At 49.0% G+C, this 26,839-nt stretch overlaps 2 protein-coding genes across 12 annotated transcripts in view; one reads left to right on the top strand and one right to left on the bottom strand.

Moving 5' to 3' along the window:
• Window positions 1–8,054, top strand: part of FMNL2 (formin like 2) — a 98,793-nt gene extending 90,739 nt beyond the window's left edge. For 2 of the 8 annotated variants that reach the window (XM_072342470.1, XM_072342465.1), the window contains 5 exons: window positions 46–147; window positions 608–706; window positions 1,563–1,686; window positions 3,365–3,497; window positions 6,095–8,054. In XM_072342470.1, coding sequence (XP_072198571.1) covers window positions 46–147; window positions 608–706; window positions 1,563–1,686; window positions 3,365–3,456 — 417 coding nt within the window. In that variant the 3' untranslated portion in view covers window positions 3,457–3,497; window positions 6,095–8,054. Of the gene's footprint in view, window positions 1–45; window positions 148–607; window positions 707–1,562; window positions 1,687–3,364; window positions 3,498–4,741; window positions 4,858–6,094 lie in introns of those variants that run through there. The other 6 variants (XM_072342469.1, XM_072342464.1, XM_072342467.1 and 3 more) reach the window with 4 other exon arrangements.
• Window positions 8,055–9,218: 1,164 nt separating this feature from the next.
• Window positions 9,219–26,377, bottom strand: PRPF40A (pre-mRNA processing factor 40 homolog A). Of its 4 annotated transcripts, none has more exons than XM_072342473.1 (26): window positions 25,616–26,373; window positions 24,869–25,006; window positions 22,901–22,981; window positions 21,328–21,358; window positions 21,099–21,121; window positions 20,712–20,789; window positions 20,498–20,608; window positions 19,949–20,069; window positions 19,279–19,303; window positions 18,194–18,481; window positions 17,725–17,830; window positions 17,068–17,132; window positions 16,430–16,594; window positions 15,972–16,080; window positions 15,624–15,774; window positions 14,992–15,125; window positions 14,776–14,890; window positions 14,520–14,611; window positions 14,241–14,357; window positions 13,854–13,991; window positions 13,332–13,427; window positions 12,898–12,984; window positions 12,714–12,810; window positions 12,415–12,476; window positions 11,175–11,309; window positions 9,219–10,297 (listed from the first exon to the last, which is right to left on the bottom strand). In XM_072342473.1, exons 1-26 carry the CDS (start codon window positions 25,976–25,978, stop codon window positions 10,205–10,207), a joined length of 3,021 nt encoding a protein of 1,006 aa, XP_072198574.1. In that variant the 5' UTR covers window positions 25,979–26,373; the 3' UTR covers window positions 9,219–10,204. The 4 variants fall into 4 exon arrangements, with proteins under 4 accessions (XP_072198574.1, XP_072198575.1, XP_072198572.1 ...); XM_072342471.1 differs by having other exon boundaries at window positions 9,221–10,297; window positions 14,520–14,623; window positions 25,616–26,376; XM_072342474.1 differs by lacking the exon at window positions 11,175–11,309 and having other exon boundaries at window positions 14,520–14,623; window positions 25,616–26,377.
• Between the last annotated feature and the right edge of the window lie 462 nt (window positions 26,378–26,839).

Raw genomic sequence — 26,839 nt, 5'->3', positions numbered from 1 at the left:
TGGTAATGGCTGGTGAGCGTATCTTGAAGTACTTACTTTTTGTAGGATGCCTTTGATGATGCTGTGAAGTATTTTGGGGAGAATCCGAAGACAACACCCCCCTCAGTTTTTTTCCCAGTGTTTGTCCGATTTGTGAAGGCCTATAAGGTAAGCAGGAACATCCTCCCCTTCTCATCGTTCTCAGCATGATTTGCCGTCTGTTGTCTCAAGGTTCCCAACAGCACAGCTTGTAGCTCCCCCTAGCTTCCATGCAACGTGAGCACAGCAGCAGTGGCCCAGGGCTGTACAAATAGTTGGTTTGGGATTATTGTCTGGGCTGAAAGGCAGCACAGCTGTCTGAAACGCCAGAGGAGTCTTCAGCAACAGAATGTCTGTGAGGTCAGAGTGCTCACCTGCAACCCTCACTGTGTGCTCTGGGATCGGGGTGGGGGGATTTGTGTGACCTGAGGGGTCTCTCCCAGCCCACTCGTTTCAGACTTTGTTTTAGCTGAATTGCTACACACTCTGTCTGCCTCCTTGGGAAGTGTAGCTCATTTGTAACATTCAGGTTCCTTGTAGTGATTTGAAGCTGTAACTTGTTGGGTCTTTGTGTGTGTGTGATAAATAGCAAGCAGAAGAAGAGAACGAGTTGAGAAAAAAGCAGGAACAGGCCTTAATGGAAAAACTGATGGAACAGGAAGCGATGATGGAGCAGCAGGACCAAAAGGTACGGAGCAGATGGGTCTGACAGGTGGGATGTAATCACCTGTTTTTCCTCACAGCTCGGAACCTGCAGCTCTGTGTGGAGCTTGAGTTGCCCAGACTTCGAGCTGCCCAGAAATGTGGTTTCTGCAAGTTTTCTCCTTCTGTGGGGAAAGCTGAAATAGACTGAACGAACCCAAGGGTGCATTCATTCAGCTTGGAAGGTTGCAAAATCCAGAAAGCTAAACAGACAAAAAGCCACCTAGGCCGTGTTGCTGTTGGCCACACATTTTTCCTGCTTTGGCTTTTTACCTGTATTCATTGTGCAGAGCCCCCCATTGCTCACAGGGATCTCCAGCTCTTTCCCTTTTGGAGCATGCCAGCAGCAGTCTGCCCCGTGTTACCACTTGATAGGAATTTTCTGACCTTTTCTTTGTTTTTCTTTTTTCCCCTGAGCGAATGCTTTAGATGTGCTGGAGCTTTTCCACTGCTCCAATGGCTTTTGCATTGACTGAAGCTGCTTCGTGCAGCTCCCATGCTTAATAGATGCCCTTACCCCCAGCCAGGCATTTTCCAGCCTGTTCTCCTCCTTCACTTAATACTGCTTGGAGTCTCGGTTCCAAGTGAGGAGAAGGCTTAGGACTGAATTGCAGACCTAAGAAAGAGAAACAGCTTGGCAGCCAGGTTAGCTTGTATCTCTGGCCATCACCCCCAGGAGCTGAGCTCACCATGCTTTCCTTGCAAAACTGGGCAGAGAGGTGGCAGTTACTGGTGTTGACTGCTGCAGGTGGGGTCACCTGGTCTTTCAGGCAGAGAAACTGGAGCAAAGATCCTTATAAATCCTTACAAATCCTTACAAATCCTCTCTTTCTTGCTTTCAGTCTCCTTCTCATAAAACAAAGAGGCAGCAGCAGGAGCTAATTGCAGAGCTCAGGAGGCGGCAGGTCAAGGATAACAGGCATGTGTATGAAGGGAAGGATGGTGCTATTGAAGATATCATAACAGGTAAAGCTCTTTTGTTCCGTAATCTCAGAGGCCCTTTCAAGAAGGTTAAAAATGTGTATCAGCCTAATAGCTATTGTTTGTGCATTATGTGATTCATGTAGAGCTGCTGGAGCACAGCTTAAGAGATTGTTTACATGGTGTGAATCAATGATAGAAGGTTTTGCTGAGGGAACAGGCGGAGCCCAGTAACCTCCTTGTGTGCGTTCACTGTGCTGCCCGTGTTTGCCTCCAGCACAGACCTTGGGCACGCGCTGTTTCTGACCTCTTCTCTTTCAGCACGTTGGGACACACTTGGTCTCTGATCTCTAGAGTAGGCAGCTCAGATCTCAGCAGATATTCGGTGGGGATATGCATGCTGTGCAGGTCTTTCCCAGAAACCTTTACTTTCCCATAACTGGAATGAATGACAGATGTTTAACATTATTAAGACCCTGCATTTTCATTAAAATGTACTAGCAGTAATTGCACCACATTATCGCACACTTGGAGGAAATCATTTAGTCAAACCTGAATGATGGATGGCCCTGAGCAGCTTCTGGTTTCACTGCTTTTCAGTTGGGCAGAAGTCTGCCCTGATCTCCACCATAGGGCTGCAGGGAGGTGCAGAACCCCCCGTCAGTGCTAGGGAAGCAGGGATGTTGTGTGCTGCTAAAGCTGTCTCCTGAGCCGCGCTGTGCTCAGCAGTCAGCTCCTTTTGGGCTGTACCACCGCTCTGGTTGCAGTGCTTGGATTTTAGTGCACATCTTTACCTGTGGTGTGGAAGGAGCGAGGCTTTAAAGCTTTGATAGCTGTGCAGGATTTGAGTTTTGTTGCACAGAAAGTCAGTGAAACAATCTTTGGGCAGGACGGCCTCGGCTGCTTCTCCCAAATGTTTGTCATACTGTTTCTTCCCTCTGCGAGGAGGAGGAGGGGAGCTGCTTTACCTCTCAGTGAGGAATTTTTGCCCAGCTACACGAGAAGGTTGGAATGCTCTTGGAGAAGCTTTCACAACTCTGTCTAATGTTTGATTAAGAGATTCCTAAGATAATATTCTCTGTGTAAGAGGCAGACTTGCTGTAAAACCTAATCACTTCTGCTTCTGCATCTCCTTTGGACTCCTGGAAGCTGGTGTAGTTTGGTGAAGTGGCTCTCCTGCTCTGTGGGAGAAACAGATGGTGCAAACGATGCCAGCCTGCATGCAGCCCTGTGCCAGGCTCAGCCAACCTGACCATCCCGTGTGGTGTCCAGCCCTTCCAGCTATGGGGTGCCCTGGGTCCTTGGGCCACGCAGTGACACATGGGGCACAGGATGTCGGGTTGAACTGAGGTCACTTGGATGCAGCCTGTGACAGCTCGTGCAGTGGCATGGAAATAATCAGAGGTGTCACTTGACACTGGTTAGTGCCTCATTAGGTGCACAGGGAGGCCCTGCTGGCTGCGACAGGATGGGATGCTGTCTGAAGCCACACTCTTCCAGCGTCGTAGCCTTTACCTTTAGCAACAGACTCTCAAAACCAGAAGCAGATACGTAGTGACTTAAAACTGCCTCCTTACCAAATCCTCCTGCACTGCAGTGTCATGAGTTGGTTGGAAGGTGCAAACCTGTTCCCGGTCGTCCTTAACCACGCGCTAACCGTGTACTAATGCCATCGATCTGTGCCTCTCACTGCTCTGTTTGTTTGGCTGTTATTCCCATGCAGTGCTGAAGACTGTGCCCTTTACAGCTCGAACCGCCAAGCGGGGCTCTCGGTTTTTCTGCGAACCTGTTCTCACTGAGGAATTCCATTACTAAACTATTCCTCTTTCACATCTGATGCTCTTAGACAAAAAAAGGTTGCTGTAGATTTTTTGACACTTCTCCATTTGTACGGACCTCAGCCAGGATCGTGTGAATGTTGAGTGTATAGCAATGTCCAGCGTCTGAAGTCGTATCGACGTCACCTTCGTTGCATGCGTTGTGTTTCAGTAACGTTTTATTTCGTCCCATCGAGTCTGTGTTGGATGCTTTTGGCCATCCTCACGTTTCAAAGGCATTGCTAACCCTCGTGACAAGTGCCATAGAACAGCAAGTGGTGGAAGTCGCAGTAGGTTCGGTGCTGGCTCCTTAGGATGGGCAAGGCTTAGGCCGAACGCAGTCATACTGTGACAGTTCACTTGGCTTTTCTATGTCATCTGTGCTGGCTGCAGATCTTTCTCTGTATGCAAATCTACCTGAATAGTCTGCATGCAATAACTGGGCTGTTAGCCAGAGAGAACTGTCTGCATGGCTTCGGTGGGACCTCCTTGGGCTTTGCTTTCTGCTCTGGAAGGGTTATCTGTGGTAACGTGTCCCCTCTGCGAGGAGCATCGTTTCGGCCTTTCTAACTCTTGCCTGCATGCTTGCATGTCGGACACAGAATGGAGTCCGTCTTCTCTCATTTGTTCACATCCCCATTTAACTTCTTCAGTTCCATGCCAACTTTTATCGAAATAAAACCAGCAATGATAATTGTGCATTAACCAATTCTCATGGAGGCCGGCACAGTGCTGTGAGCTTCGTAACGGCGTGGGGTGAGAGCTGGGGGGGGTGGGAGGCAGCAGGGCTGGGCTGTGCCAGCCCACAGCTATGGGCAGGGGGCAGAGCTTGGCATGGAACTGAGCACCATGCATCCTGTGGTGTGCAGCGTCAGGAGGGTGTGCTTAACCCCGCATGTCTCTTAACACTGTTGTCTTGAATTAAGGCCAGGTGGCTTAAGAAGACAACAGTGTTCACTTGGCAATATGTATTTTTATGAATGCTTCTAATAAAATTGCAAACTGTAATCAGCTCAACGGTTATTTGCTCTTTCAAGTTAATTGCTGTATTATCTTCCTGGAGCCAATCTTCAAAGCAGCTTGGAATTTGGTTAGCAAGAGGGAAGGGTGGCCCTCGTGTCCTTTCCTCTCCTCCTCTAACCTCTCATGGCCTCGGCCTCACCCCTCCTCTTGCTCTGCTGGCTAACACGCCTGCCACTTTTGAACGCTGAGTTGACTTGCTCTCCATTTTCCATCCCATTTTTTACTTAACCATCATTTTTTTTTTTTTTTTTTCTGTTTAGCCCTAAAGAAGAATAATATCACTAAATTCCCAAATGTTCACTCGAGGGTAAGGATTTCTTCTAGCACACCGGTGGTGGAGGATGCACAGAGCTGGCAAGCATCACTTTTTACTTAGCTTCCTCCTCTCTCTGTCTGCCCAAAGCCTGGCAGTAGCTGTGGCGTAGTGTAGCGCTGGTGAGGGCCTGAAGGCAGCGGACGTTCAGCCCCATGGTTCCCACCTCAGTGTGGCAGGGGGTTGCTGAGCTGCTGGCTGGTCACCACCTTCCTGCTCTCTCTATTTTGGCCTTTCCAAGTTGAGCCCGAGGTAGGCAGCCTCGTCCCAGGTTGTTTCAGCCCGTAGATCCCTGGCTGTAGCTCCCAGCTCCTGCTGCCCGGTGCTCTGTGGGTGTGTGGTGCTGCAGCCCTGGGAGGGGAACCAGTGATGGACAGTGAAGGCTGAGAGCACAGGGCAGCGTGGGTGGCTTCTGCTGTGCTGAGAGCTGAGGAGTCGGGCAGTGGTGCTCAGAGCAAGCTGTAAGTCATCCAGGGAGTGCATGGGAGGGTTTCCCCAGCGAAGCACCCGTTTTGTTTTTCCCCAGAAAAAAACATTCTACTTCTGTGTCAGGTGCACCAGGCATGCTGTGTAGCTCATCTCCGTAGCACAAGAAGCCAAGCAGTCACCTGTCCTCACCACGCTCTTAACACGGGCTTTGTTAAACTCCCACCGCTGGCTTTCTCCATCGCTGGCTCCATCGCATGCTCAGTACTGCCCTCCTCCCCCCTCCCAGCCCCAGCAGCAGCCCAGCCCTGCACCCCTCGGGTGGCAGCCTGTGGCTGCAGGCTTGCAGGCTGGGTGCAGGGGAATGCCTGCTTTTTCTCAGGGCACCTTCTGGTAGTTGGGTGGGTGGATGGGCTGTGTAGATGCATGCCTGTTTTGGTGAGCGCTTATCCCATCGTGTCCTGTGTTTCACGTTCACTGGGTTCCATCCTGCATCAGAGAACTCGTTCAGGGGTGCCTGAGGCCGTGGGGTGGAACTGGGTGATCTGTAAGGTCCCTTCCGACCCCATTCCCTGGTTCCGTGTCTCTCGCCTTCGGGATTTAGAGGCTACACAAACAGTGTTAGTGAATACCAGCTGCCCATGGGTGGGCAAACACCCAGCCCGGCGGCACGGCTCCGTTAGTGCCCCCAGCACTGCCTGCTGCTCGGTGTGTTGCCATGGGGCCATCAGCTCGCTGTTCCAGTGGGGCCCACTCCCTCCTCCCGTTGCTACCCAAGCTGCTTTGACTGGCTTCCAGCAGGCCCGATCCCTGCGGTGCTGCGCGTGGCGCTTTGAGCCGTGCCTGCTGACCAGCGCCGCTTTCCTCCCCGCAGATCTTCGAAACCAGCCGTACCGCCGTGCCGACGCGCTGAGGAGGAGCGTGCGGCGGCGCTTCGACGACCAGAGCCTGCGCTCCGCCAACGGCACCGAGATCACCATGTGAGCTGAGGCCTCTGCGGAGCCGGGCTGCCGGCGGTGCCCTCCCTGCCCGCCTCGGGAACAGTACGGTTACCCCCTAAAGGGCTCAGACACCTAGAAATGCATAGGAACGTCAGCGATGGGCTCTCCACTCAGCCGTAGCTAACAAGTGCCTAAAATGGAAGTACCTGCTCAAATTAACCGAAGCAATAGGACTTGATTTGATTGGGTATCTTTTGACACCAATACGTTATTCAGTATTTTTAACCAAAAAGTAAAGTATGTGTTGTTTTGGGGTGTTTAGTTGGGTTTGATTATGTGAAAACTTAGTGATCGGTCTTCTGTTGGCCGGACCTGGATCCCCACTGGTTGGAAAGAGGTAACTCTGGATGTGCTCTGCTGCTGGGCTTCTACATGCATTCCTGTCCTTGGCCGAGGGCTGACCTTGGCTTCAGCTGCACTTACTGGCTTTTCTTTTGTTAAAGAAACAGAACACTTAAGGGCTTTCTGTATCTAGTAGGGAAATAGCGACAAGAAGAGCTCCGTACCTTGTTCCGCCATACAGACCCCATGCGCCACAGCTGGACGTGGTAATGCGGTTGTGTGCTGAGAAGACCTGTGGGCAGGGAACCCTTTTGTTGGCTGTAAGGCTCGGGGTTTGGTGGTGTGAAGTGTGGGGCTGAGGCACGAGGGGCACGGGGGGACCCGGCGCATTGCGACTGCACAGCGTGGGAACGGCAGAGAACGCATCGCCTGTCCTTCAGCTAGAGGCAGCTTTCATCTAACAGTGTATTTATTAATTAGCACTAAGGTATTAACATCTCAGTTATCACTACTAGGGTTCCGAGGACCATTACAGCTCCGTTCTAGCACAGAGATCGCGTTAGTGCCCCACGCAGCTGCGGCTCCCTTTGACAATCGAGCTCCAATGCAGTCCCAGGGCTCACACGTTCATCAGCTGCCCTGCAGGGTTTGCAGTCACATCCCAAAAGCTTCCGACATGGCGGAGCAGCACCCCGTGCACCCTGCATGGCCTGCAGCGCTGCATGGAGCCGGTGGCTGTCCGGCCCGGAGGAGGAGTGTGACCGCAGCCCTGTGTGTGCTTCCCGAGCTCGTTGTGCTCACAGCTTCCCCTCCTGGCATCGCCGCCTCAATACGGTCATTGTAAAATTTATTGTATAGTATTTAACCACTGAATTTCTTTTCTTTTACGTTGTGCTTATGTGAACCACTGGTGAAGGTCCCGTTTTTCTTGGATAATGTGTAGTTATATGATAATCTGTTTTTAAATGTACAGATATTTTGCTACAAAATCGGTGCCGTTTTTTATGGTTTTTACACTCCTTTCACTCCCACTTTAGCCTCTGGGTCATATTGTAAATATTGTTTAAAAAAACAAACAAACAAACAAGAAAAGCATCAGCCTGTGCTATACAATCCGAATGTCGATTTAACTTATGGTTTGTGTTTTTATATTTAACCGAGCGGGCAGCTGGGGGGGCTCCGTTACCGCATTGACCTCTGCTCACCCATCCGCACAGCGCTCCCTTCCTCGGCAGCCAACCCTGCACCCTGCACCACTGCCTGGGCCGGCGTTGGGTCGGGCCGCCAGCCGGGTGCTGCGGTGTTCGGTGGTGGCTGGAGGGCTGTGAGCTCCGCTGCCTCATTCCTGTGCTCAAAGGTATTTTTCTTTTTTAAACCTAAGGCAGAAACGATGGTCGGACTGCAGTGCAACGCTGGCATCTTCTCTTTCATCTTTTTCTAGTCATAGATCTGCTTCTTAGCAATATTAGAAGTGTTTTATAAAAAGCAGTTCATGTTACTTTCCTGGTCTGTTCCTGGCATAAGAGCAAATAAACTATTTACACTACTACACCGTAATCCATCCTTTCCTTCTTTTCAAAGTGACTTTTACAGCGTTTTCTTCCCCTCTGCTGGGCCGTGCCCCATTGCTCAGCACTGCTACGGACAGAGAGAGGCTCCACCTGCAGCGCAGCTCACCCAGGGCAGCACACGGCTGTGTCCCCAGCAGGAAGTGCTCCGTGCAGAACAGCAGCGGTGAGTATTGCCCACTAAATGTGCAAAAAACCAACAGCGGAGCATTGGGGTCCTGACATGCAGCGAGCAGCGCCATCCCTGAGCTGCAATCCAGGTGTCATTGGCATTAGGGTTCAGCAAAACACAACAGAACTGGGGCTGTCACCTGCAGCTGTCTGTCTGTCTGTCCCTGTCTGTGCACATTGCAGTCACTTTCCATTTGTCCTTCCATCTGTCTGTCTCTCCTTCTGTCCATCCATCACTCTGTCTTTCAGTCAGTCTTTCTGTCCATCTTCTCATCCCTTTGCCCACCCATCTGTCCACACCCCTTCTTTTCCCCTGTCATTTAACATCCCTCCATCCACCTGTCCCTCCACATCTGTGTCCATCTGTCTTTCTGTCTGTCCTTCTGTCTGTCTTCCATCTTTCCATCCACTGGATGGCAGAAAGACAGAAGGGCAGACAGCAGGACAGACCTACAGAAAGACAGCAGGACAGGCAGAAATGCAGGCAGACAGAACAGTCAGAAAGGACAGAGGGATGGACAGGTGAATTAGAGGTAAGGAGGAATGGCTGGATAGCTGAAGGCAGGACAGAAAGGCAGACAGACAGAGAGACAGACAACAACCAAAGCAAACCCCCCAAACAGTGTCACGGCCTTTGAATTAAATCCCGCTTCCCCTGCCTTGTTGGAGTTGTCTCATCTGAAGGTGCCATTTTTTGTACCAGAGCTATTATAAGGTGAAAAAAAACACCTCAAAAAGCCCCACAGCCCAACCACCAGAAACCCCCAGGAGCACTTGGCTCTTCATGCAATGTGAACATAAAGGTTCACCTTTCCAGAGGAGCGTTTGCTCAGCAAGGCAGAACACACTGAAACCAAAAGCTAAAGGTGAACTTGGAGTGTTTTCCTGTAAGCAGAGGTGGCTTAAACAGAAATCACCGACAGGGAACAAATGATCAGAGCCGCACGCGGTGTTGAAGTAGAAATAAATACCAGCAGACAGCAGGAGACAAGGTTTAATAAGTGATAGAAATGTACAAAAATATTCCAATCCAAGGTTGCGGAAGGTGTACCACGGCACTGCAGCACGGCGAGGGCTGGGCTCACATTGACCTGCTCAGCTGCTGGTGGTACATTCCTTCTGCAGGTTTGTAAGGCAACGTCTCAATTTACAGTTTGATTCTGAATTCTGATGGTGAAGATCAGCACAGAGAAAACAGCCGGAGCGGCTTCATGTGAATACAGAAGGCGGCTGTGAGCGGCAGCACCCTCTGCTGGGGCCACAGTGCAGGGCTGAGCGCAGCCCCATCTGCTTGTAATTACTGCACAAACTCACTTGGAAGTGGCTGTTGGACAGGGCTCTCAGCAGCCTTCTGTTTCACATAAGCACTTGGAAGGGGCTGGGTAGGAATGCAGATCATGAAGGAGCAATTGCAATAGCTGACAGGTTTTGTTTTGCAGTACAGAGCAAGAAATGGATTCATTACACCCATCGCCTTCCCCCCCTTTCAAAAATAATAACAAGTTCATAAAACAAATGAAGCCACAAGAAACTATATTAAGAATCTTTCTAAAAATGAAGCTCTACCTGCCCGCACGGCCGGGAAGAACAGTTAGTGCCTTTCCAGGAAGGAGTGCACGGCGGGGATGCTCGGCTAGAAAGGTGCCTTGGCTCTGCTCAGCCTGCAGGTGAGGTCCAGTGAGACCCGAGGCGTCTTCCATCGCTGTTCCCTTCCAGGACTCCCTCCAGGGGAGCAGAGCGGCCGTGCTGCCCAACTGCAGGCGGCGTTAACTCAGCATTTCATTCACTGTTGTAGGCTTGGTGCCGGCCCCGTAAGAGTACTTGGATGTATTTATGTGGTACAATTAAAACCCACCGTAATTTCAACAATGGAACTCAGGATATCAGAACCCACGTCCTGAATTAGACATTGGTTTCTTTTATTATGCCACAATGTAAACATATTTGGTATAAATAACGTTCTCATTGATCTTCATCCAGTTGCTCCAGAAGAGTCCGCCTCTGCTTTTCCAACTCCCCTTCGCTCAGCTCGCTGCCCGAGGTGTCCCAGTTGCCCTGCAGGGAGAGAAGGGGTGGTGAGAGCCTCACCCAGGCCGCCCGGCTGCAGCCCCACAGCCTGCTCTGTGCAACGCACACCTCTCTGCAGTGCTGCCTGCAGGAAGACGCAGATGAGCGCTACGTTTTCCTGCAGGTATTTTTAATGCAATACATTCGAGCATGGCGTCCCCGATGTCACCTCACAGAGCACACAGGGCAGCGCTCAGAGCAAGGCACTGCGAGGGGAAGGGCTGAGCTCCTCCTGTGCCTGTGTTTACAACCACAGCTGAGCTCCTGCTCTCAGATGCCTGCATTGGGCACAGAACTGGGCTGGCCAAAGCAGATGACTTTCAGAACGCACAACAAGAAGCAGCCGTCTGCCCCCAGCCTCTCCAAGGCGAACCATACAGGGAAGGAGGGCACCATCAGCACAGTGCATAGCGAGGCAGAGCACTGCCCCTCATGCAACCCAAAGACAGCGCCGTTCTGCTCATTGTTTTCCATTCAAACACATCTTTGAAACTCTGCTCTGACCCGTCTGCAACAACCAGTGAGTGCACAGAACCATCACAGCAAAGAGCGACACCGCGGGCACAGCTACACTTCTGTGCAACCTCCCAGCTCAAGAAGGGCAAGGATTATCATCTTCCTGTGTCAGCCCAGCAGCAGCCCAGCACTACCACAGCAGTGACGAGGGCACAGAATGGAAGAGCTGCACAATCACCTCTGCATGAACATCTGGTTCCTTTTTACATATAGAATTGGAACAGAAGTAAAGCTTTAACACCTTACTTGAAGTAAACTCTGTACAAAGCTATAAAGCTGGCATACTATAGCATCCCAATGATATATAAAGCCCAAAGGCAGCACATAAAAAGGAAAGAAGAAAGCTTACAGAATCTTTTCCAGGTCGTTTTTTAGTCGGAGATTTATGTTTTGACTCAGATCTTTGTCTAGCTCTATCCTTCTCACTTTCTCTCTCTCTTTCTTTTTTGTCTTTTTCTCGTTCAATATCAGATTCTGGTGAATCCTTTGTAATAAAGGGAAAATATTCAATATTATTCAATGTGTTCGGTATTATGGCTTGTAGAATACTCACACCTCAGAGACGGCTGATTTCATTTTAATAGAGGCCACATCAGAAAGAAACTGCTGGAAGTGGCTGTGAGTTTAACACATCATAGTAACCAGGGCAGCAATAAGTAATGCAGAAACATTACTGAAGTTATTGCAAAAGGAGAGAGTGCTAAAAGACAGTTACCACTTTTAGTGCATGCAAAGACAGGGCATGCTGGATCCATGCAATCAGTCCCTTCTGTACACAAGTGCCACTCATTCCGTAACAGCTTTGCAAGGGGTCAAGTCTGCTAATCGTTCATCTGTTAACAGGGCTGCTTTGCCACCTGAGAATGCTCTCACACTCCTGTACTTGTGCTGCACTGAGGGCTCAGCTGCTGTGGGTGTTTCCATTCTGCGTTTCATCCCAGCTAAGCTTACTGACCCTGCCTGCATCGCAGTCCATCATTGATACCTCACTCCATGCCTAACAATGGTGTCCATCTCCTCTTTGTGAATGCTGTGCACAGAATGGCACAGCTCAGGAATTACAGAAACAACACAGCGTTGTTCTGAAAAGTTCTGCAGCAACCTGAGTTCAGAGACACCGATTTCATCCTTTACCTGACTCCAAAAATACACTTTGGCCTCCAGTGATGTGCACAGGGGATGAAAGCTCTCTTCCTACTCTTGAGGTTCTACTGATGCTCTGGCTCATTTGATGTCAGAGCTGTAACTCAACCCTGCTACGCAGGCAGATGAAAGGATTGATGCTCAGCATGAGGGGAAAGGAAAAGATGGCTGGGATTTGATCCAGCGCTCCACAACAGAAGTCAACTCCAAGACGTGCTGCAATCCTCCCTATTTGCTTCAATAGCTGCAGTTTAAACCCCCCCTCACGTTACTGTTCTAAATGGTTCAGTGTTAAGGTATATACGTAGCCTAGTGCTGATCTAGAGAAGTGCTTGCTATAAAGCCAGCTGGTAGCTGCCAGTATTTAACAAACAGGATTCCTGTGACTGACCGCGAGGTGTCACACTGAGCCTTAAGCCAAGTCAAAAGAAGTGAGCTGTACTTACAGACTTGTGTCTTCTCTTCTTGCTCTTTTTCTTGTGTTTTTTTGACTTCTTGTAACTTCTCTCTGCAAACAAATGGAGGGAGGGGGAAAAATAAAATCAATACAATTATAATTTAATTATAATTTAATACTGATCAAGTATTAAGTGTGGATGTTGGTGGCCCTGCATGCAGCAGGGGGGCTGGAGCTTGATGATCCTCGAGGTCTCTTCCAACCCAAGGCATTCTATGACTCTGTGGTAGTTACCCAGCAATAAACCAGTAACAGCCATTTCAAAGCAAAGAAACAAAAGTCTCATACCAGATTCTGCGCTGGAGGAACGCTCAGAAGCAGACCTAGATTCTGAACGTTGCCTTTTCTTCTTTGAATGGCTGTCATCGTCCTCAGACTCCGAGCCCTTGAGACAGAGAACGTGGTTAGCAAGAGGACAGCAGCGCCCCAGTGGTGACAGCAGCAGATGTTGAGACATGCTGAAAGCCCTTACCGAGCGAGAGCGGGAACGCTTCCTGTGGTGCTTCTTGGACTTCTTAGAATGTTTCTTGTTCTTTGAATGATGATGCTGACACTCGTGCTGGATGGAGCACAACATGAAAAGACAAGCGTTAGTCTGCAGGGCACACCGCGAAACCAACTACATCTCACATCATGCACAAGGCACCTACAGCTGGCAGGGATTAAAAATGGGATTACTAACATAGTGCCTCATTAAAGTCGTAACAAGCGTACGGTAGCAAGGGAACAGAAAGCTTCAGGCATGGATGCACACGGCTTCTGTTACCCACGTCCCTGATAATGCTGCCACGTGAGGCTTTAATATCCACGCTTTTTGGTAATGCAGACCCTCCCGCTCTGTATCAGAACCCATCAACTAAGCACTGTGTTCCGTATATTCTCTCGTCAGGAGAAAATAAGAATTACCTCGAGTACGTGCATGAAGTCTTTAAATATTCTTTTCCTTTCAGACTCCAGAGTGATGTCTTCAAATGCTGGCTCCTTCACAAACCTATCTCTGATCTGTCAGAGAAACAGCAACAAAATACTGACGTGAAATGTGGACACTGAAGTTCAAAGATGACATTACTCTGCCAGCTGGGAAAGCCACAGTGCCATTAAAGGCTCACACTGTTTCTTGTCAGCTTTACAACCAGCAGGGTCTTTAATACAACTGCACAAATGGATACACGTGCATGCAGGATTGTTTTTTATCTGCCTATGGCTCACAGGCTTTGACCTCCTCTTAAACCATTCACTTAAAAATAAACCAAATGGAGGTACTGATAGAACCAAACTTTTCAACTCCAATTGTTCTGTCTGCTCAAGAGGCGACTCATTCCTATGGGCCTGTGCAGTATAGACAGAAACCACGACCACAGAGAATGCAGGCTCTGAATATTCTGAATATATTCGGAATGGCTTCCATAATAGAGCAGCAATACGTACATCTTCCCAGACAGCGTCCAGCTCGATGGGAGGAGTGGCTTGTTTCAGCATGCTCTTGAAGGCAGATTCTTTCCGCTTCATTTTGCGAGCTTCTTCTTTTTCCCTTTCTCTTTCACGGGCTTCTGCCTTTTCCAGCAGCTGCATCACATGGAAGTTGTGAGATCGTTTGAAGGATACCAAAAGAGGAGATTAAGAGTTCAGTTTCATGCAATTTTTGGAAAGCCCAACAAAGTTCATCTGTGGAGTTCGCTGTTTATCACCACCCAACACTTCATTGCACACAGCGGCGTTTCTCAAACAGAAATGGTTGTAACAGTACAGGGAACACAAGAGCTCGTTTTTGGTTCACAGGGATTTCATATCGCATTCCTGTCTATCAGTACTTACACTGTTGAAAGCCAGCTTGATATTTCCTGCGTCTAAAGTGGTGGCTCTCTTAGTTGAGCTGATGACTGTAACAAAGTCTTCAAAAGAAGTGTTCACTTCAACTACAAACCCTTTATCCTGTAAAAAACAAACAAACAAACTGACTTTCTTGGCAAGAGGGTAAGTTGGGGATTGTCACACTAATTGGCTGCGTGGGGTTTCCCATTGTGTTCATGGCCTCCAAAAGGGAAACCTGTCCTCAGAAGACAAACAGCACAACGGGGCGATTTTTCCTCTCACCTTTAAGATATCTTTTATGATCTTCTTCTCATCGTGGTAACGCGCTTTTAAGTCTTCCACGTAGAACTTGAAGAGATCAAGTGCTGTCGATCCTGATGAAGAAACTAGATAAGTCAAAAGCGAGCTCTAATAAAAGAGCTGCGTTTTTTGAATTCTTTGTAATTTTAAAACAACATTCAGACAACCCTGCTCCACACTGCCCACAGCTGAGAGCTTTACCTCGACCTTTCACAGGGTTGGAAGTATTCACTCTTACCAGGCTGACCAAGCATGTTCGTGAATCTGATGTCGGAGCTGATGGTTGGGTACAGCTCCATCCAAGAGGACATTGAATGCAGCTGTCCGTGCTCGTGCAGTTCATCTAGAAATATCTACAAAACACATCAACTACTCGTTAGCTTCTCCCCAGGGAAGGAAAGCACAGACTATGTGATCACTTGACACGTCCAAGACAAACAGCAAGTCCACCAACCTGAAAAGATTCTCTGTTTTTCCGCTGCCGCCTTCTTTCTCTCAGTAAACTTTTCTGTTTCTCTTCTTCCTCCTCTTTTTCCAGTGCCCTGATGTGTTCCTCAAAGCAGATCAGTGCATCCTCCTTATCCATATCTAGCAACAAGTAACAGCAGAGCAGTAAGTGTTAAGTAGTGATACTAACTCTACAATGTTTCTTAAGAGATAACTAACTGCTGCCAAGTTTACTCTTGATGGAGTGAGGGAAGATTCACTGACCACTGAACTATGTCGGACCCGTGCAGCAAATAACCCAACAACAACAAAACCAAACACCAAACCAACAACAAAACCCAACCCACTTCCCCTCCAACCCGCCCAGATTCTCACTGTCAGTACGGAGCATGGAAGCCTCGATGAGAAAACCAATCTCCCTCTACTAGCTCACAAGGTAGCCTTCTTTCTCACTGTACAATAATGATTACGTCTAAGCAAACAAACACGGCAGGTCCTCAGCCAAGCAGAAGGCAGCTTAACTGTTTGCCACGCTGGCTGTGCTGCCAAATAATGCTTCAGATTTCAGGGGGTAACAAATACCAACGTAGTTGGACCTCCATGGAAAAGACAGTATGACAGTATGGACTTTGTACGTACTCTGAAGTTCCTCATCTTCTGCAAACGTAGGGTTGTCCATCAGATACTGCTGAGCTTCTGACCAAGTGGTGCAGTAAGTGACGTTCGCCATGTTATCGAGGATGTTCTTCAGAGCTTCCCAGTTCCTCTTTCGTAACTGTTTGGCTTGTTCCTGCAAAGACAATGCAGTAATGCAGCAGTGCTCTTACCTGGTTCTCAAATGCTTATCCTACAAATTCCTCCCCTTCTGCCTGCGTTTTAACTGTCCCTGAGCAATGCACAGAACTGCACTGCTTGCAAGATTTCTGTGCTCAGAGGTACTGGCCAATCAGCTTGCAAGTCAAAAGAACAGCTCTGAAAGTCAGTTACCTTTTCTTTCTTAGAGAGAAAAAACAAGACGTCTTCATAAATTTCCAGGCGGTCGCGCTCAGATATTGCATTCCAGACTTCCATCTCCCCAAACATCTGTTCAGCTTTTCTGTACAAAACAAGGGAAAAGCACACAATGATTTATTGGTGGTGACTGACTTTGAATGTCCCAATCGTGGCAATCAATGCTTCATCAGCAGCAATTCTTCTGTGCGACATCTCCCTCGTTTCTGTCCCGGACAGCCTGACTGACAGCCTTCTCTCTTTGATATACAAACAAAAAACAACCTGACTTTTACATACATTCTTTCATCTGTCTTCCTATCAGTGTTTCATTTACAAGCTTTACAAGGCTGAGCACATGGCAATGTATGCATTGCCAGGAGCAAGCTGGAAAGCCTGAAGGCCAAACTGGTGGAGTTCATAAAGGCCAGAAGTTGATTTGCGAATGCCCTTACTTGTATCGTGTTGTGGATGTCATCTTCTCGTGGTTTTCCAGGAAACGCTGGAAGGACTCTTTAGCTTCTTTGTATTTCGATCTCGCTTCTTCTTTCTCCTCTTTTTCCGTCTGAACTTTGTAAGCATTAAAGGCCTGCTTCTTTTCACTCAGCTTCGCCAAAGCGCTTCATAGCGAAAAGAAAGCATGAGTTACAGGAAAGGTGATTACATTTAAAAATCAAAACCAAAGACACAAAGCATGAAACTGACCTGAATAACCCAAATCTTTGAGACAAAACTAAATCTGACCTAAACAACCAGTCACAGTCCTGCCTCCCTCAGGGTTACCAGCAGGCTGTACTCACCCATTTCATACTGCAGTACGACTTTTACAGCGGATATGAGCCACTCTACTGGGAGTGTTCATGGCAGGCACCCATTTCCAAATAACTCGGGAGGTATTTATCTCCACCATAACCAAAAGCGTGTCTTTACTCCTACGCAAACTGTATCGACTGTACAGAATACCAGCTGACAGCTGCCACATCCTTCCCAAATCAGGAATGAATGCTCGGGCCTGCACTTCCCCTAAGTGACACCAGCCCAGTCCAGACCCTCATTTATGGAAATCAAGTATGAGTAAAGAATCGAGCAGTACCTGTATCTGGGATCATTAATGATCATTTTCATGGCTTGCTCCCAAGAAGCATTGGATGGTACCCGCTGTCAAGACATTACACCATTACTGATCACATTGAGCATCAACATCCAACAATGAAAGAGAAATGCACTACACTCTTGGGGTCAGGAATACATTCTTTGTTTTAAAACTGACTTCAAGGAAAAATAAGTTCTCTCTAAAACAGACCAGTTTACGGGAATGCTGCATTCCAAACCTCAGCTTGTCAGCCTTCTACATGGACCTCTAACCTGTCTCTGAAGTGCCTCGTGAAGGCGCCCATCCAATTACTCACTGCTCCAGACTGAGTTCTGGAGCAACACCAACTGGTTACACATGACAGTGGTTACTTCACATTACGATGTGAGTGCCACATAAAAGAAGGAGAAGAGAAAGCAACTGAGAGCTCCGATGAAAATCATACACCTTGCTCCTCATTCAAGATGTTCCTGATAAAGGCTTCAATATCTATTATGGCCTCACAGTATTTTTCTTTTCTCCCATTTCTTGTCCAATGTGTAAATCCTCTTCCCTCAGTGCAAACAACTCTGAGCAACAACAGCAACAGAACTCGAGCTATTCCTGGTTAATGCAGCTTTGCTAGCTGTACAGCAGAAAGAAAGCACACTGAAATACCTTTTCTTTCAGCAGTTCTTTAAATGCCTGTTTCGCTTCTTCTTTTGTATTCCAGGTGTAGGTTTTTTTAACCGGCTGTGCATCATCGCCCTCCTTCTTTGAAGCACTATAAATAAAAACCATTTTCATTTAAGCTTTTTTTTTCCCCCTAAGTTAAAACCACTCAGAGCCATTCAGGGTAAATATATAATGTTACCCCAGAGTACCATGGAAAGTTTATGAAGTGTTAGAAGCACAGACTGCTCTCTAGGAGCTTTAGGAGAAGGCTGGGAAGAGGAAGGCACTCATTTTTCTTCAAATAGGTTTAATAGTCCTTCCATTTATTCATCATTCTCTGCTGCCACTGAGACTGATGCTTATGTCTCACTAACAAGCTGTCAAAGCAGACCAGCCAGCTAGAATGGAGGGTGAACCAAATCTGCAAGGAAATAAAGTGCAGAAGAGCTGAATCCCGCAGAACAGGACTTACTCTGCTGAACCGTCCTGCTTGGAGTCATCGGCTGCGTTAGTGGCACTTTCCGCACTCTGGTCCTGGGCTGCAGGTGCTGCAGCTGCTTGCTGTCCCTGATCCTCAGCTGTGGCTGCAGCAGCACTCTCATTCTCCACCACAGCAGAGGCGGCAGTGGTTTCTGTTTCGGAGGCTGCAGCAGTGCTGGCAGTACCAGCTGTGGCAGCTTCAGCAGCAGCCGTGGCTGTGGCGGCTGTGTTGGCTGCATCTGCTGCAGCAGTTGTTGAAGCAGATTCTTCAGTCTTGGTGCTGTAGGTATGAAAAACGGGAACAATCACGTTCAAGTCCAGGAGGACGTAACAGCTTAGGGAAGGCTGTAGCTTAATGAAGTCACAGATGTTTAGGAGCTGTTACAAAAAGCGTAACTTAGAGGAACACAATCTTAGCTCTCAAATAGGAAATGTTTACTGAACCTGCTCATCTGTGTAGACCAGGCAGTTCAAAAGAAAGCTAGAACATAGAACTCACTGAGATGACCAGAGGGCTGGAGCACCTCTGCTATGAGGAAGGGCTGAGGGAACCGGGCTCATTTAGCTTGGAGAAGAGAAGGCTGGGGGAGACCTCGTTTTGGCCTTCTAGTACTTGAAGGGAGCATTTAAACAGGAGGAGGAATGGCTGTTTGTGAGGGTGGGCAGCGATAAGACAAGGGAGAATGGTTTGAAACTGAGACAGGGGAGGTTGAGGTTGGATCTTAGGAGGAAGTTTTTCCCCCAGAGGGTGGTGACGCACTGGAACAGGTTGCCCAAGGAGGCTGTGGATGCCCCATCCCTGCAGGCATTCAAGGCCAGGCTGGATGTGGCTCTGGGCAGCCTGGGCTGCTGGTTGGTGACCTGCACACAGCAGGGGGTTGGAGCTGGATGAGCACTGTGGGCCTTTGCAACCCAGGCCATTCTGTGATAACAAAGAATTTCTATATACTAAGGCGCTATCTGGAATGCAAATCTCCAAGGGCCGTGATTTATGATTCAAGGACAAGATTCTACTCTTTAAAAAGTAACAGACAGCCCAATATAAAACACAACAGTAGTATCAAAGTGAAAACACACCTGTTTTCTTCAGCTTTGATCAATGCTAGAAGAGAAAGAGGAAAACAAACAACACTTAAAATACAGGCTCAAAAAAGGTGTTTTATGCATTGTAAAACATTGCTGTACGCACAATTTAGCTTTCAATATTTTTGTTCCTATTCCCTTTAAAACTGGAAAAAATACAACCTAAAACAAACCACAGAAATCCAGCACCTTTTCTCCTGTTTTCTCACACGATGGATTGCTATAGTGGTCCTTTCATCCTTGCCTTTTCCCTCACCAACCTGAACATAAGTCCTACCCAAAGTTTCTATAGCTTTCCAAAGGACTGACTGCTAAGTAAGGGAAAATGGGTCTGCAGTGGGTCTGAAATAAAGGAATAGAAGCACTGCCTGATATAATGACAGACAGCACATTACATACTAATTCAGTTCCTGTGCAGGGACAGGAGGGGGAGCTGCTACTGCTGCCACATGGACAGGGAAAAATGGGGGGTAATAAGGAAAAAGGGCTGGTGAGGTAGAAAGCACAGAAACGAGTGCTCCATAGACACCTCAGCCTACATCCTACTGTGCACAGCTAATGCCTCACAGACTTGTAACTCCTATGCTTTGATAACAACTTTTTGCTATAACACAGCTTGCAAACCCCCACCATCCCCTCTGCTCATCCTTGTTACTGATGTTACCTTCCAGATCTTCGAGTTCTTTGGGTTTTGCCCAGCGCGATTCCTTTGTTTGGGAATTATAGTAGTATGGCTTTCCAGAATCAGATTTGTACTCTTTCCAGGGGCACTTAGACAGCAATTGCTAATGGACAGAAAAACAAAGACACGAAATCAATCTTACAATACTATTTTAAACCTAGAAAGGTTGCTGGAAGTGAGCCTGTGATACTACAAAGCCAAATTCAGGGATCAATAAACACAAGGGATCGTGTTCACTGTGTTCACTGACCCTCCATACTCTCTAGTGACACAAACACGTCACTCTGATAAGTGCCATCCTTTCAATAAAGGAAATTTACTTTAGAATTGAGGAAAAAACGCTTAGAGTTTTGTTCAGTTTGCAGCTTCAAGTTGCACCAATGTAAGGAAGGTGGGAAAAGCAGAGAAGTTGCAAAGACGTTTATAGGCTTTTGCTCCCACAGTCTGTTGGCCCAGCTACGCCACGTGGTAGCCACGGTCATCAACTGCACCTTCATACAAAGTCACACAACAACCCGTCTGAACTGTTACCTCAGCAGGGGTTTTAAGATCATCTGGCTTCTCCCAGGTGGACTGCTTTGTTTCCGTGTTGTAGTAATAGGTTCTTCCATCAGGTGATTTGTGTTCCGTCCACGTCGATTTCTAGGCAAATTAAACAGAAGGTTGATGATGACCAATAAATGCTGGCCAAGACGCTACTGAAAGCCAGCAGAATAAATTCAGCACAAACGATAAGCTGAGAAACCTGTTTTGAGTGCTCCTCACTGCCCGAACTGTTGGTTGTGGCTGTTTGCTGAGCTGCACAAACCACAGGATGTGTTGTCTGAGGGAGAAAGAGAACAGAGCTCTGAAAAGACGTTCTGGTTACTGTTTGTTCTTCATTTCAATGTGCATATTAAATATGCTAAATAATTCAGTGGCGAAAGAAAGGCAGCAAAACAAGATCTAAGCCAATTTAAGTCAGTACTGTCTCCAATAAACTTCTTGGTGTTGTTGCCTGCAAAGCGCACCGGTGTTAAGGAACAGCACGATAACTGCAGGCAGATTCCTACCACGTGCATTGGAGCTGCCAAAGCAAAACATTCCTCGGTATGAAAGATGGAAGGCATCCAGAATTGTGGCGCTCACTTACCTGAGTTCCAGGAGGTGTCACACCTGGTTAAAAGAACAGAAAGAAAATCCTGGTTGCTTTATTCTTCCTTACAACAATGCAGAAAGACTCAGATGAAAATAGTACTTGTTTTTATGGGAGACAACAAAGGGAAATGATGTTTTACAAAGAAATGTATTTTTTTCCCCCCAAGACTTGACCTAACTTTGCTGAAATGCTTTGCAAACAGTAACAAAGAGCTCCTACTTACCTACTTGTGCATCCATGCTGTTCACCCCTGGCTGTGGAAACAAAGGACAGGTATTTAAGCACTGACTGCAACTGTAACTTCATCAGTAAACACAGTTCTTATCCACACAACTGCTTCCGACAGCAACCTGCTCTACTGCCTTACATACAGCTTCCCATCAGCGTTGCATTTACTACCACTCCTTAAGGAAGCGATCAGAGACGCTGAGCTCCACTGCACCAAAGAAATGAATGTAAGAAAGAAAGAAGAAATCCCATCAGACTGATGTCAGGACTCTGGTGGCCCTGCCTGTGGAACTCCATGATCCTTGGGGTCCCTTGCGAGCCAAGCCATTCTGTGGTTCTATGAATTAGGTGTGACATAAGCTGGTAGCACTAAGCCAGAGGAACGAACCATCAATAACATTTAGGATTTCCAAAGGGATTCTGTACATTACAATTAAAAAACCAGCCATTCTGTGTTTGTCTACGTGGGTAAGTACTGCCAGGACCCTGGCTGACTTCAGTGTCTTCTGACAGTGACCCACACACCACATTTCTGGCTCACCTCTCCAACTTCCAGCCCTATTTGTTGAGCACCACGAGAGCACAAAGCTGACTGAAATCAGCGGGTTGTGAAAGAAATAAATCACAATGAATCTAATTGGCTGTCTGGAAACGGCTGCTCGCACAGATGACAGAACAGAGCCAACCTGCGCAGCAGTGGGCAAAAGACCATCATATTCCTATGGAACAAAGGCATGAGCGTAATAATCCAGCTGGCCAATGTGATCTTCAGATTGCATCTGAGAGATGGCATTACCCAAGAGGCAGTCAACACTAACTCAGTAAGTTGGAAATATACCAGGCAAGTCATCAGGGTTACAAAACAGTCACAATTCTTTGTTCACCTGTGGATTATTTTAAGCTAAGAAAAAGGAAAAACTTTATTTTGCTTCAAAACGCTCTGTGGGCTGTAGGGTGCTTCCCACTGCTGTAACTGACACACACCGTCTCATACACGTGCATGCACAGAAGTGTGAGTGAGCTGCTGCTGTCTCTGCCAAGAGGATGACATGTGAAATTAAAAGCTGGAGTGCAATGCTGCTTTGCCTCATGAACATCACATGTCCACGTGCTTGATAAAAACTGAGGGACAGAGGAGCATCACTAACATCCGCTCTACTTGGTAGCTTTTAAAACGCTCAGCACATCAGTAAGTAGTTACATGAGCACAACAACTAACGAAGCATCGCTGCCACGAATTAACCTCAGGAGTTATTAAACTTCACTTGAATTACACTACGAGTGTAACACACAACTCACTGAACAACACAGCAGCAGCGAGAAGCAGAACTGTAACTAAGAAGCAAGTGCTTAATGAAGGGTCAACACTTGAGACAGTTCCCATCCTTTCCCTAGCATCAACACCTGGTCACCCAGTATGGCTCAGTGTGAGCACCGTCCTCCCTACTGCTGCAATTAGCAATACCTTTCTCATATCTAGCTGAAGAAAAACAAAGATGCGTCCATGTGAATCCAAAACAACAGCCACGCAGACATGTTAAAAGAGGGAAAAGTGAAATTAAACTCACCGGAACCGTAGGCTGCATAGCAGCTTGGGACATGTGAGACATCATCATTCCAGGCATGACCGACTGCATCATCCCCGGCATCTACGATCGAACAGTATTTCAGTATACTTTGTGATACTGCCCAAGGAGGCTGTGGGTGCCCCATCCCTGCAGGCATTCAAGGCCAGGCTGGATGTGGCTCTGGGCAGCCTGGGCTGCTGGTTGGTGACCTGCACACAGCAGGGGGTTGGAGCTGGATGAGCACTGTGGGCCTTTGCAACACAGGCCATTCTATCACTCTGTGGTATTTCAGATGTTGAATATGATGGTTCCTTTTTCGGTTTGATTCTAAATAATTACATGATACTACACATTAATGCAAACAAGCCTACAAAGAATCTGGCAACATAAGTGAAGCTTGCAGAACTCTGATTCCTACAAGATCTACGATAGGAATAACACAACCCCCACAGTCCAAAGTTGTGTATGAAATAATCATAAAGACAACTACTGCAACTAAAGAAGAGCAACAGTAAAGAATATGACATGTAATCCTTTAGGTAAGCTGTTACTGAAATCCTGAGTTAAAACAGGAGAAAGGTTTGTGGAGATCCCCTCAAAGCTGCACAAGGGATTCATGAAACACAGGAAAGATCAACTCAGGTTAGTTCTGCTCACAAGCTGTTGCTGCTTTCAGTTTGCCTCCCTTGCCTCTGCAAGAAGTAGGAAGAAAGACTTTACAGGGGCACTGGAGGAATGAGTATCTCCAAGTAACTTCAGTATGGAGAGACCTGTTACATTTAAACAGCAAAACCTAGAACGTTTCTGAGCTATTTCTCTTAAACATCTGAACACGTCCTCAATACAATAGGAAGCAATACACAATGTGAAGCTGGCAATGGGCACATACACTGCATCACAGAACATCAATTTTGAGTCTGGACTTGTATCTGAGTTTGCTGGGTGGTCTGATGAGACAAAGAACAGCCACAGAGCTGCCCTACAGTGGCTCTCTTCAGAAAGCAGAAAAGCTACAGCAATGTCCCGTCCTGCAAAGTTTTGCAAATAAACCTCTGATAGATGCAGGAAGAATGCACAGAATCAAGCCAACATAAGCTGACACCTTCATACTTCTGGTGTGAGTGTGTCACTGTCCCCTCCTCAAAGCCATAGGATAACCGAGCCCCCTCCTTGCCATGCCATTTACCTGGAGCTTCTTACTCTACAGCTACCAGAAATTCATGAGCTCTCCATCTCTGTTGCTCACTGAAATATTGCAGGCTAAAATACCCACGCAAGGACAATGGAACAGAATTTAAAACAAACACACCTCTTAAGCAGAGGAACAAAATGGAATTGCTGCTGGAGTTTAATACATGCAAACAACAGTTCACCTGCTCTAACAGACTGCAAAACCACGCTGAAGATTCCTCTCGGGCTTTTACATAGGAGCAAAACAACAAGCCCCATTCGCTTTATCCAAGGTACTGCAAAGGAAAACAAGAAAGGAACTGCCTGCATGACTCTGAGGGCCCTCTCAAGAGCCTTATTCCTCTGTCATGTACTTGATAACCCTCAGTTGCTTCTAAGGCAAGCTGCTTTGACAAGCAGTACTACTGAAGCATTCCTAACGAACAGAAAGAACTGCTTCCTTCAGAAGTTCAAACACTAATCAGGAAGCACAAAGGGTTTTCCATTATTCTGAGTACAGTTTTAAATGTGCAAAGAAAGCACAGCTCTGATTCTGGCTACTCTACCTGTCAGCTTCGCATCACTGGTGTTGATGTTGGTGCTTACAACTAAAGCTCTGAACAAAGTGCATCAATTACCTGCTACAAAGAGAAGAGTTTCAGCGTTTTCTGCCTGGATAGGAACAGTGGCACAGCACACCTTGAATTATTAACCTCATTTGGAACTGATCACGTGCTGGGATGACCCGACATCATTACGGGAAGCAAGAAGGAAAAAGAAATGATAGGAATGGCTCACCTGCCCCATTGGCGGTCCTCCCATTGGGGGCATCATCTGAGGCATCATCCCGTGTGGAACCGGGGGCATGTTTGGTGGCCTCTGACCCATAGGGTGCATCCCCATGGGCGGGTAATGAGGCATCCCCGGGTGTCCCATCTGAAAGACAGCAACAAACAAAACGTGAGCACGAAGCCAACAACCCCCCCGTGCCTCAAAAAGCGCCCATAGCAAAGAGATGCTCGGTGCTGAGCTGAAACTTATTCACTTGCTTTTGGCTTTTAGCTCCATGCTGCCTAGCAGCAAGATAACGGCAATCAGCACAATAAGTGTCCTACATCTCCTTGTCAGAGTCTGAGGACTAACAAGGGCATTTGAATTTCAAACTCAACATGCAAGCAGGAAGAAAACCCTTCGATAATCATTTATCTGATCCGTTTCAGAACGATATTCCATAGGAAAATCAAACAGAAACCTGCCCTGGGATCATTAAGGCTGGAAAGAAGCCTCCAAGACGCCCAGGTCAGTTCCTGCCCCCACAACGTGCCCACATCCCGCAGTGCCGCATCCAGGGCTCCGGGACAGCCCAGGGACACCGACCCCGCTCCGAGGGCGGCTGTCAGCAGCTCACCGACAGGAACCCAGCGCTGCCCGACGCGGGGCGTTGTGGATCCCGGCAGGCAGCCCAGCAGGCCCCAACCCCCCCCGGGCAGCGGTACCGGGCGATACCGCCCCCCGTGCTGGAATCGTGCCGCGCCCCGCACTCACCATCAGAGAGCTGCGGTCCACGGCGCCGGGCCGCATGGAGGGGCTGAGCAGGCTGCCCCCGCCGCACCTGCCCAGGAGGCGCCCCCTGAGCGGCTGCCGCGACGACGGGCCGAAGGGCATCAGCGGCTCGGGCTCCCCGCGGGGCGGGAGCAGCGGGGCCAGCAGGCTGACCGGCTTTCCGGCCGGCCAATCGGGGCGGCCCGCCAGCCGGGTGCCCTTCGGCGATTGGTCGGCGGCCGAGGCGACGGGCCGGACGGCGTCCCCGGGCGTCAGCTGCATGAGGGGAGGCGGCTTCGGCAGGGAGAACGGCAGCGGCTGCGGGGAGGCCGTGGCCGCCGCCGCCGCCGAGTCCCCTCCGGACATCCTGGCCTCCGGGGCCGGCCGCGGGGAGCCCCCTTTTCCGGCCGCCTTAGAGGCCGCCGGCCGGGAACGGCGAGGAGCGGGCGGATAGAGAGAGGAAGGCGGGCCCCGCGGCGGAGCCTCGTAGAGAAAAGCGGCGGCCGGGCGGCGGCGGAGAGAGCGAGAGCGGGGCCGAGAGCGGGGCCGGGCCGGGCCGCGGAGCGGGCGCGGGGGGAAGCTGCGGCGGGGGCCGAGCGCGGGGAGCGCCGGGAAAGCGCTCACGTGGGCTGCGGGCGGACGGCACCAACGGCGCCACGCAAATAGGGGTGAGAAGCGGAGCGACTTCCGCCTCTCCCGCCTCGGCGACACGGGAGGACGCGGCCTCCGCCCCCCCCCGTCCCGCGGCAGGTGGTGCGTGCCGGCACTCGGGCCCGGCCTCGCCGCGGGCCCCCCCGCGCTCCGCCCGCTTGGTACGATCCGGGCCGCAGCGGCGAGGCGGGCGCGGCCCCCGTTATCGGCGCGATGTGGTAGCGCCTGCGGGGGCGGGTCGCGGCCCGGCTGGGGCAGCGCGGCCTGACGGCGGTGGTGCGGATGGGGACGGACGTGTTCGCTTCGGTCTCCGTGTCCGCTTGCGGACAGAGCGGGGCTGTGTGGGGCTGTGTGCGGTGCGGCTGGCTGACGTGTGCCCGGCCGGCTCCTCCAGGGGCAGCTTCGGAGCTCCGTGCTGCGGCCTGAGTTCCCTTTTGCTACAGCAAACCAGGGATTGAAGTTGGCAGCATGAATGACAGATTAGAAAGCTGGTATTACTTCAGTGCAGGGCTCGGTGCGTGAGGGATTGCTCCCCCCTCATCTGGAAGCACACAGGTTTTGTGTGTGTTAATACAC

Source organism: Excalfactoria chinensis, chromosome 7, assembly GCF_039878825.1.
Source record: "Excalfactoria chinensis isolate bCotChi1 chromosome 7, bCotChi1.hap2, whole genome shotgun sequence".
NCBI classification, from domain to species: domain Eukaryota; kingdom Metazoa; phylum Chordata; class Aves; order Galliformes; family Phasianidae; genus Excalfactoria; species Excalfactoria chinensis.
Note: the sequence above shows the minus strand (reverse complement) of the source record. Positions and strands in the feature narration are given on the sequence as shown.

Bases quoted from the DNA above. Each gene is read 5' to 3' on its own strand.
- PRPF40A (XM_072342471.1), bottom strand. From the start codon at position 25,978: ATGTCCGGAGGGGACTCGGCGGCGGCGGCGGCCACGGCCTCCCCGCAG. The intron at 20,790-21,098 runs GTAAGTGAGCGC...TTTCTCCCTCAG, and splicing joins TGACACCTCCTGGAACTCAG to ACAACACATCCTGTGGTTTG. The intron at 14,891-14,991 runs GTTGGTGGACTT...TGTGTTTTGTAG, and splicing joins AAAACAGAGAATCTTTTCAG to ATATTTCTAGATGAACTGCA.